Source organism: Leopardus geoffroyi, chromosome D4, assembly GCF_018350155.1.
Source record: "Leopardus geoffroyi isolate Oge1 chromosome D4, O.geoffroyi_Oge1_pat1.0, whole genome shotgun sequence".
Classification (NCBI taxonomy): Eukaryota; Metazoa; Chordata; class Mammalia; order Carnivora; family Felidae; genus Leopardus; species Leopardus geoffroyi.
In genome coordinates, this window is record NC_059342.1 from 30973208 (window position 1) to 30984815 (window position 11608).

The following is an 11608-nucleotide window of genomic DNA, read 5'->3' on the forward strand; positions in this document are numbered from 1 at the left end:
ACCATTTACATTCTTTTTTTTTTAAATTTTTTTTAATGTTTTATTTATTTTTGAGACAGAGACAGAGCATGAATGGGGGAGGGTCAGAGAGAGAGGGAGACACAGAATCTGAAACAGGCTCCAGGCTCGGAGCTGTCAGCACAGAGCCTGACGCGGGGCTCGAACTCATGGACCGTGAGATCATAACCTGAGCCAAAGTCGGACACTTAACCGACTGAGCCACCCAGGTGCCCCTGTACCATTTACATTCTTAACATCACTGTGTGAGATACATTTTTTTTTTCTGAATCATCACCAGCATTTGCTATTATTTCTATTTTTTATCTGTTTCAGTAGGTTTATAGTGATATCTTATTGCGATATCTTGTGTAGTGAAATTTAGTTTCTGCTTCCCTAATGGCTAATAATGTTGGATGACTATTTATGTGCTTATGTGCTATATGTATATCCTTCTTTAGTGAAATACCTGTTCTGTCTTTTGTCCGTTATAAAATGGACTTGTTGGATATGTGGCTTGCAAATATTTTCTGTAGGTCTTTCATAGTACAAACATTTTTCATTTTGATGAAATCCTATTTAATGCATTTCTTTTAGAATGGATTATTATTTCTTCTAAGAACTCCTTGCCTAGCCCTGGGTCTCAAACTTTTTCTTTTTTTTTCCTCTCAAAAGTTTTATACTTTTATGCTTTACATTTAAATCCATATTAATATTTTTGCCTATGGATATCCGGTTGTTTACCATTTGTTGAAAAAAAACTGTCCTTTCATTGAATTGCTTTTATACCTTAGTCAAAAATCCATGGACTGTGTTGGTCAGATTTTTGGTTTTCTTTTCTGTTTTCATTGATCTATGTGTATATTTCCTTGTCAGTACTACACTCTTGATTACTGTAGCTACTTAATAAGGCCTAACATATCATAGACTTTATTCTTCTTTGACAAAATTTTTTCAGCTATTGTGGTTTCTTTGCCTTTTTATATATAGTTTAGAACAAGATTATATATATATATATATATATATATATATATATATATATATATATGAAACGAATCTTGCTGGAATTTTGGTAGGATGTGCATTAAATGTATAGAACAATTTGGGGGAAATTTTCTTCAGTAGATTGACTCTTATAGTCCACAACAAAGCTTGTTTCTCCATTTATTTAGATCTTTCTAGATCTAAGGTTAGATCTTTATGTAGATTTCTTTCATTAGTGTTTTGTGACTTTCAGTACACAGATCCTGTATGTGGTATTTTAGGTTTATACCTAGGTAATTTTTTTTCTCTTTTTTTAAAATTTTCTTTTTTCTTTTTTAAAATTTACATCCAAATTAGTTAGCATATAGTGCAACAATGATTTCAGGAGTAGATTCCTTAGTGCCCCTTACCCTTTTCCCCCACCCCGCCCACATCCCCTCCAGTAACCCGCAGTTTGTTCTCCATATTTATGAGTCTCTTCTGTTTTGTCCCCCTCCCTGTTTTTATATTATTTTTGTTCCCCTTCCCTTATGGTCATCTGTTTTGTATCTTAAAAGTCCTCATATGCGTGAAGTCATATGATTTTTGTCTTTCTCTGACTAATTTCACTTAGCATAATACCCTCCAGTTCCATCGATGTAGTTGCAAATGGCAAGATTTCATTCTTTTTGATTGCCGAGTAATACTCCATTGTATATCTATACCACCTCGTCTTTATCCATTCATCCATTGAGGGACATTTGGGCTCTTTCCATACTTTGGCTATTGTTAATAGTGCTGTTATAAACATGGGGGTGCATGTGTCCCTTTGAAATGGCACACCTGTATCCCATGGATAAATGCCTAGTAGTGCAATTGCTGGGTCGTGGGGTAGTTCTGTTTTTAATTTTTTGAGGAACCTCCATACTGTTTTCCAGAGTGGCTGCACCAGCTTGCATTCCCAACCTAGGTAATTTTTAGATTTGAGTATACAAAATATATTTTATATTTTTCCCTGAAGGATACCTAGATTAAGACTCATGCAAAGTCAGAAATGTGGTGTAAATTAGGAAAGAAGGTAAGTGTAAGATTGTTTTTTGAGTTTCCCTCCCTAAATGGGGGAAGATAGCCTGACCAGACATTGCTGAAAATATTGTGGTCTTATAGAATTGTAGAGTGATAGTTTCAACTTCTTAAGTATATGCAGGTAGTGTAAAATTTTGTTTTCTAGAAAGATACCTCTTAACTCTTTCATTCTCCTCACCCTCCCACCCCCCTCACCATCCCCAGGTAGTGGGCTCTGGACCATCTTAGGTTTAGCAGAGGCCTGACATTACATAGAGTATGGGTAGCAGGGTGGTTATAGTCAAATATATACACTATTTTTTAATGATAGGTAAATATAAGAGATATTTCCATAATTTAAGGGAGCAGGTTGAAATGTGATTCTTAAGGTTCTCACAGTTGGTAGACCAGATATGTTGAAAAGTACATAGAAAGCTGAGTTAAATATGGGACAAGGTTAAAACTAGTTTCAAGAACATGAGTGTGCACGTGAAAAGGTGAAACTTTGGATTTGGTGTCAATGAAGGTTTACTTTTGAACAAACTAATACAAACCAAAATACCGGAATGTTGAGTCTAATCCAGGTGAAAACATGTCTTCCTCCAGTCTCTTTTACACTTTATATTGGCATTTATGGTTTTGAGAATAAGGAGAGGAGAAATTTGTGCCATGAATTCTTGGTGTTTATATGTGGAATGGAAATAGGGTTCCTCCAAATGGAAGCATGTTGCATAATGAGTATCCCTCCATTTTAATCTATATATTTGATAGTATAAGAAATAGATTCTGATGGTGTCCTTAATTCATACCCTCTCTCTGCTGGAACCCTTATGAAACCCTTGGGCATGATTTTTTAAATTCTCAGTTTGAATTCATTCTCTTCTTGATTTTCCTGTTGCTAGTAACCAACTCTCTTAAAACCCTTACATTCCCAATTCATCATTCCTTTTGTTTATACCCACTTCTCTTCCCAAGTTTGAAAGTTATATAATCTAAATGCCAAATCCTTATGATATTCACTTCCAGATTCTCTCCCAACTCCTTTTCCACTATAGTGGAATCTCTCCCTGAAATCTCTCCCTGAAGGAAAATGAATATAATTAATATGTACTGTATTGTATACTGTGTTGTTGGGAGACTTAGCCGGAAACAAAAATGTCAAAAACTTAATAGGGCATTTGTATATAAGTCCTTTTTATTTTTATTTTTTTTTTATTTTTTTTTTTCTCAACGTTTTTATTTATTTTTGGGACAGAGAGAGACAGAGCATGAACGGGGGAGGGGCAGAGAGAGAGGGAGACACAGAATCGGAAACAGGCTCCAGGCTCTGAGCCATCAGCCCAGAGCCCGACGCGGGGCTCGAACCCACGGACCGCGAGATCGTGACCTGGCTGAAGTCGGACGCTTAACCGACTGCGCCACCCAGGCGCCCCTATAAGTCCTTTTTATATAAAAATTTTAAGTTTCATAAGGAATTTTTAACTTTCTCATTTTTAGAAGACTGCCAACTTGGTCTTTTAGAGAAGAGCCAGGAAAGCCAACACAAATATTTCTGTCAAGTCTTATTCAACAACAAGAAAACATTAACTACAGAGCAAGATAAAATTTCAGGAAAACCAGTTCATCGGGGCATAGACATTTTTCCTTCAAGAAAAATGCTCTCTAAATGTGACACTGATGTTCCTACATGCTTGGATCTCTATCTTTTGACCCCATATAGTCACTCAACCAAAGAGGCTTATGAGTTTAATGCATCTTCTTTCAATACTAGCAATGAGAGAATGAATAGTGGAGAGAAATATTTTGATTACAATCAAGATTTGCAAGTGTTTAGTCATGTGGAGGAACTTATTCAGTATCAGACTTTTCAGATTTTGGGGCAGTCTTTTGAACATAATGAACATGATAATGCTTTCCATGATAAGGCAACTTCCATTAAATGTAAGAGTGCCCACATACAAGAGGGATCTTATAAATTTGGAAAAAACTTATGTGATAAATCAAACATTGTCTCTCCAAATATTCACATAGAGAAGAGTCATTCTGAATTTGATGAAGATGCATGTATTAAAACCGGGAACAATTTCAGTAAGGTTACTCCACTTCAGAGAACTGAAACAGGAGAGAAAACTTTAGGTCAAAAAGCACATTTCAGAGAATATCAGAGAACTCACACAGGAGTGAAATCCTTTGAATGTGGAAAAAACTTAAACCATAATTTAGCAACTACAGTGCAAGAGAGGACTCCCACAATAGAGACATCTTGTAATAATGACACTTATAGGGAAACTTTCAGTTCTCAGTCGGCTTTCAGTCTACATCAGAGAATTCCCAGGAGACAAAAACAGTATGAGAGCAATGAATGTCAAGAATCTGTCTCTAGAAGTTCATCCCTCATTGTACATCAAAGAACTCACACAAGTGAGAAGCCCTATGAATGTAATGAATGTGGGACAGCTTTTTCCAGGAAATCATCCCTAGTAGGGCATCAGAGAAAACACAGAGCGGGGAAACCCTATGAATGTAAAGGATGCAGGAAAGCTTTTACCTATATGGCATGCCTCAGAGTGCATCAGACGATTCACACAGGGGAGAAACCCTATGAATGTAATGAATGTGGGAAAACTTTCACCCAAAAGTCAAGCCTTGGAATACATCAGAGAACTCACACAGGAGAGAAACTCTATGAATGTAATGAATGTGGGAAGTCTTTGGCCTACCAACAACACTTCAGAGGACATCAGAGAATTCATGCAGTGGAGAAATCCTGTGGATGTATTAAATCGGGTAAAACTTTCAGCCATAAGGCAAGCCTAGGAATGCATCAGAGAACTCACACAGGGGAAAATCTATATGAATATAATGAATGTGGGAAAACTTTCACCTGCATGTCGCACCTTAGAAGACATGAGAGAACTCATACAGGGAGGAAGCCCTATCGATGTATAGAATGTGGGAAAACTTTCCTCTGGGAGAAAATCCTGAAGATACATTGGAGAATTCACACAGGGGAGAAACCTTATGCATGTAATGAATGTGGGAGAGCTTTTACCTACATGTCACAACTCAGAGCACATCAGAAAAAGCACACAGGGCAGAAACCCCATGAATGTAATGAGTGTGGGAAGGCTTTCACCCGGAGGTCAAGCCTTGCAATACATCAGAGAACTCACACAGGGGAGAAACCCTATGAATGTAATGAATGTGGGAAAGCTTACAGCTGGAAGTCTAGCCTTGAACTACATCAGAGAACTCACACAGGGGAGAAGCCCTATGAATGTAATGAATGTCAGAAAGCTTTCACCCAGAAGTCAAGCCTTGTAATACATCGGAAAAGTCACACAGGGGAAAAACCCTATAAATGTAATGAGTGTGGGAAAGCTTACACCTGGAAGTCAAGTCTTGAACTACATCAGAGAACTCACACAGCAGACAGACTCCACAAATGTAATGAATGTGGGAAAGCTTTCACCTGCATGTCACGCCTCCGAGGACATCAGAAAATCCACACAGGAGAGAAACCCTATGAATGTATAGAATGTGGGAAAACCTTCCTCTTGAAGTCATTCCTGAGAATACATCAGAGAATTCACACAGGAGAGAAACCCTATGAATATAATGTATGTCGGAAAGCTTATACCTGGAAGTCAAACCTTGAACTACATCAGAGAACTCACACAGGGGAGAAGCCCCATGAATGTAATCACTGTGGGAAGACTTTCACCCAGAAGTCAGGCCTTATAATACATCAGAGAACTCACACAGGGGAGAAACCCTATGAATGTAATGAATGTGGAAAAGCTTACACCTGCATGTCACGCCTCAGAGGACATCAGAGAATTCACACAGGGGAGAAACTTTATGAGTGTATTGAATGTGGTAAAACTTTCATCTGGAAGTCAATCCTGAGAATGCACTGGAGGAGGCATACACAGGAGAAGCCATACGAATGTAATGAATGTGGGAGAGCTTTCACGTACAAATACCACTTTAGAATACATCAGAGAATTCACACTGGGGAGAAACCCTATAAATGTAATGAGTGTGGGAAAGCTTACACCCAGAAGTCAAGCCTTATAATACATCAGAGAAATCACACCGGGGAAAAACCCCATGAATGTAATGAATGTGGGAAAGCTTTCACCTGCATGTCACGCCTCCGAGGACATCAGAAAATCCACACAACGAAGAAACCCTATAAATGTATAGAATGTGGGAAAACATTCCTCTGGAAGTCATTGCTGAGAACACATCAGAGGAGGCATACACAGGAGAAGCCCTATGAATGTAATGAGTGTGGGAAAGGTTATACCTGGAAGTCAAGCCTTGAACTACATCAGAGAACTCACACAGGTGAGAAACCTCATGAATGTAATGACTGTGGGAAGACTTTCACCCAGAAGTCAAGCCTTATAATACATCAAAGAAGTCACAGGGGAAAAACCCTATGAATGTAACGAATGTGGAAAAGCTTACACCTGCGTGTCACGCCTCAGAGGACATCAGAATTCACACAGGGGAGAAACTCAATGAATGTATTGAATGTGGTAAAATTTTCGTCTGGAAGTCCGTCCTCAGAATGCACTTAAGGAGGCATACACAGGAGAAGCCATATGAATGTAATGAATGTGGGAGAGCTTTCATCTACAAACACTACTTGAGAATGCATCAGAGAACTCACACAGGGGAGAAACCCTATGAATGTGTTGAGTGTGAGAAGTTTTGTTCGGAAATCGGTTCTCATAGCACATCAGAGAATGCATGCAAGGAAGAAATGCTGAGTGTAATTAACGTGAGAAAGCTTTCATTTCCAATCTAACTTTCTAACCTTATGAGAAACCTCATTCTCAGAAATGAGTCTCAACTTAATGAAAGCATTAGAAAACTCCAAAAGGCGAGAAGTCTGATAAATGTGGTAATGTGGGAAGATTTTCAGTGGGTTGTCAGATGTAAAAAGCTAAGATGAAGAAAAATAGCTTTACTTTCAGGGTCAGTGGCTGGGCCTATGTAAATTTAAAGACATTAACAGGAAAAGAAAGTTTATTTCATATACACATGGAGGGATCTCACAGAAATCAAATGAAAACCCAAAAGAGGTGGTCAGACCTGGAAGCTTATATACCACTTTAACAAAAGAGCAATACATTTGCAAAGAAGTGTCCAGACAAAGGAAACGGGTTTTGAGCTTTTAGTGATGGTAAATTGTGGGAAAGTAAATATATGGGAAATGAATGGAAGACAAAGGTTATTTCAGTAAGGTGTGTTTATGCAGATATTGGTGCTATCTCTTTTCTTTTGGGAGATGGGATGGGAACACCTTCATAAAAGGAAATTTATGCCCTGCCGTTAGGTGGATAGGGGGAGGGCAAGAATTTTTTGCGTTTACAGTTTTTAAGTTGCTTTTGGTTCAAAATAATACATATGCCAAAGTGGCATGTTTTGGGGGGTATATTCTGATCCCCTTCATCACATGGGAGAAACCATATAATTGTGATGAATGTAGGGAAGATTTCCACCAGCAGTTGACCATCAGGGTCAGAAAACTCATGGAATTGATCATATGAATGTAATGAATTTAGAAATACTTTCATCCAGACAAAATATTATATTACATCAGATAATTTAAACAATATAAACAGCCCTGTAAATGTCTTGGAATGCTTTCAGCCAGAAATCATACTTTTGAGAACATCAGAGAGAACTCAGAGGTTGAAAGTGTAAAGATGATGTATGCAGGGAGATTTTTCAGCCACAAGTCAGGGCTAAGAAAAGATAGCAGAACTGAAAGGGGCTAAAACTCATTAAGCTAATGAACATGGATGCTCCTCAGGAAGTTCCTCACTATTCATAAGAGAACTGTCTTAATCTGTTGAGGCAGCTGTCAGAAAAATATCCTAGACTGGGTGGCATAAATAGCAAGCATTTATTTCTGTTAGTTCTAGAAACTGGAAAGGCAAAGGTCAAGGTGCTTGTAGATTTTGTTGTCTGGTGAGGATCCACTTCTTGGTTCACAGATGGCCATCTTTTGTCCTCATGAGGAGGAAGGGAGCACTTTGGGACCTCTTATAAAGGACACAAATGCCGTTCACGAGGACTTTGCTCTCAGTACTACCATCTTTCAAGGGTCTCCACTTCAAAATACCAGCACATTGGGGATTAGGTTTGAACATAGGAAATTTGGAAAAACACATACATTCAGTCTAGAGCAACAGCTTACACTGGAAGGAGACTTGAAATGTACATATAGTTTTTCAACCACCAAGTATATAGACCTTGTTGGACATTAGGAAATTCTCTGGGGGAAAGAGCCACTGGAGGTAATGAATGTAGGAAAACACTGTTAATTCAACTCTCAGTAAACTTCCATTGTGGAGAAATGCAGGAAGTAATAATGTGAAAGGTTTTTTTTTTGTCAAAAGATTGAATCTCACTAAGAGAATGAAGAAAATCTAGAAGGTAATAAATGTGTGATAACTTCAGCCAAAAGCCACCTTTCTCTGGACAACAAAATGCATTGAGTGGTAGAGACCTAATAGTATGTTACCCAGATGAAAAATCTCATGAAGGTAATGGATTTGGGAAATCAATCTACAATAAATTCTATGTAGTAGAATGTGGATGCTGGTGTTAAAATAAATCCTGTCATAGACTCTGGGTCTGGAGTTCTCTCTTGTCCAGCAAGAGAGTGGACACAGGATTAAAATGTGAGAGAGGCTAATGTCCGGGAGGAGACAACCCCAAGTAAGGGCCTTTTGCTCTATTTTTATGGGGGTCAGAAGGCTTATAAGTGTGCACAGAGAAACAATGAAACCATGGATTAACTCAAGGACACGAGGGAAAAGAGGGTATTGAAGATATGCAGTGTTAGGGGTTTGGGTCAACACAAAACAAAGTCCTGGTGCCGGACAGATAGTTGTTCACAGCAGGCATGAGGCGCCACATCTGTTTATCTTAGCCTAGCTTAGGGGATAAGACAGATAAAGTATGCTACCTCAGGGTCAATAAGGCACCTTTTTTTTTTTTTTTGCTAATTAGCTCCTCTCTGGGCACCTTCGCCCTGCTATGGTCTATAGCCCTGTTTACCTATTTTGGTCCTTTCTTCCTGTGAAAACCGCTTTCTGCTATTGTACTAAGTTGGGGGTGCTTCTGCCCTGAATACTTAAGCTTGTTTACCTAAGATTACCTAAACATTGTGGATGTTTTCATTCTGAGATTTACTGTTTCCATACCTTTCTATGTCCTATCTTGGGGGCCTTTGCCCTGTTGACCTAATCTTGTTTACCTTATCTTGGATGTGTTCATCCTGTGGCTATTTCTTTATGCCTTGTTAACCCATTGGTGCAAGCTCAGGGAATTCCTAAGCTTATTCCCCACAAAATCCCATGAAAGACATCTTCATCCTTTATATTCTGTGCGGTCTCCTGTCTCTACACTGAAGATGAAAGAGTGCTACCATGTGGAAGGAAGTGGGCCCAAGAATTGCTGTGCAGAGGGGCGCCTGGGTGGCTCAGTCAGTTAAGCATCTTTGGGTTTGTGTCATGATCTCATGGTTGGCTCAGGTCATGATCTCATGGTTGGTGAGTTTGAGCCCCACATAGGACTCTGTGCTGACAACTCAGGGCCTGGAGCATGCTTCAGATTCTGTGTTTCCCATCCCCCCTCCCCCTCCCCCCCCCATGCTCTTGCTCTGTCTTTGTCTTCAAAAAGGAATAAATGTTAAAAAAAAATTTAAGAAAAATTGCCTTTGCTAGCAGTCTGACTTTTGTAAGGAAGAAAAAAACCTCTGTGCTGTTTGTAACTCACATATGCTAGACATCTCAGCTAACACGGGCTGAAAAGTGCAAGTTGGTATGTATCAGAAAAGCCATATGGGAGGAACTGGCAATATCCTGAATGACCATTAGCTATTAACCACAACTCTTTTGATTATTGCCAAGTAAATAATAGGATTTGTTTCCTGTTTCTTTTTGATTATATTATATACCTTTTGTAGTACTAGAAGTGTTCAGGATATCTCAGTACTTTGTACCAGGAATCACATGCTGCTGATTAGTCCCATTTATACTGATTGGATAATATGGTTAATGTAGTATCTTCCTTGTTTCCACAAAACTCATTTTATCCTTTAATATCTTGTGAGATGATACATTCAGGCTATACAAATATCCTCTTAGTTTCACTCATTAATTTAAGCATTTATTTCTGATGTTGCCCAAATCAATTATTACTATAGTTGCAAAAACATGAAATTTTTTCCCCATTATTCCTCTGCATATCATGGTATGGAAATTTTTGTTTTTTTACAATTTTTTATTTATGTCTGTATACTCAGATTCTTCATTTGGTAAATTATAATCTTTAACTCTTGTTACTGACATATTTATTTATTTTATGCTCAAATTATCTGAGATAAGGCCAGCAGAATTTCATTCAAATTAGCTCTTGTGTCCTTTGATATGTTTCTAATGTCATTTTGCTTTTTCAAACCACTCTTTTACTCCTTCTGATCATGATAATGTTTAAGCTGTCTTTGTAATAGTTTACATTATATATAGGCCAAGTCCTTTATTCATTTTATCCACCCAAATCTTTTTTTTTTTAATTTTTTTTTTTCAACGTTTATTTATTTTTGGGACAGAGAGAGACACAGCATGAACGGGGGAGGGGCAGAGAGAGAGGGAGACACAGAATCGGAAACAGGCTCCAGGCTCTGAGCCATCAGCCCAGAGCCCGACGCGGGGCTCGAACTCACGGACCGCGAGATCGTGACCTGGCTGAAGTCGGACGCTTAACCGACTGCGCCACCCAGGCGCCCCTTATCCACCCAAATCTTAAGGTTTTCTAAAATACTTAGAATTTTAAGCCACCTTTAAACAGATTTTAGAATTCTGATTGGAATAGCATTTAATTTCATGTCAGGTACCCACGAGACATAACCAAGTCAACCAGTTGGCTTAGTTTTGTTCCTGACAAACCCAGAAACACAGTCCTAATGATATGAGGTCAGGTCTTTCCTGCTTTTCCTTTTTGTGAGCACATGTCCAGAGGATGCTCCCCAACACCACTTCTTGCACTAGAGAATGTTATCAGCCCTAAGCATTAATGATTCTTCATACCATATGGATCTTTTTTTTAAGTTTTTTTTTTAAGTGTTTATTTTTTAGGGGCGCCTGGGTGGCGCAGTCGGTTAAGTGTCCGACTTCAGCCAGGTCACGATCTCGCGGTCCGTGAGTTCGAGCCCCGCGTCAGGCTCTGGGTCAGGCTTTGGGCTGATGGCTCAGAGCCTGGAGCCTGTTTCCGATTCTGTGTCTCCCTCTCTCTCTGCCCCTCCCCCGTTCATGCTCTGTCTCTATCTGTCCCAAAAATAAATAAACGTTGAAAAAAAAAAATTAAAGTGTTTATTTTTTAGAGCATGAGCAGGGGAGGTGCAGAGAGAGAGAGGGAGATACAGAATTGGAAGCAGGCTCCAGTCTCTGAACTGTCAGCGGAGAGCCTGATGCAGGACTCCAACCCACAGATCATGAGATCATGACCTGAGCTGAAATCCAGTCAGATGCTTAACTGAGTCACCCGGGTGCCCCAG

General features: G+C 39.1%; 1 protein-coding gene across 1 annotated transcript in view; it reads left to right on the forward strand.

The window, feature by feature from the left end:
- Positions 1–9419, forward strand: part of LOC123593666 (zinc finger protein 431-like) — a 37450-nt gene extending 28031 nt beyond the window's left edge. The window contains exon 5 of the mRNA XM_045469940.1: positions 3523–9419. Within this exon, the coding sequence (XP_045325896.1) occupies positions 3681–6476 (2796 nt within the window). The 5' untranslated portion in view covers positions 3523–3680 and the 3' untranslated portion in view covers positions 6477–9419. The remainder of the gene's footprint in view (positions 1–3522) is intronic.
- Positions 9420–11608: the final 2189 nt, after the last annotated feature.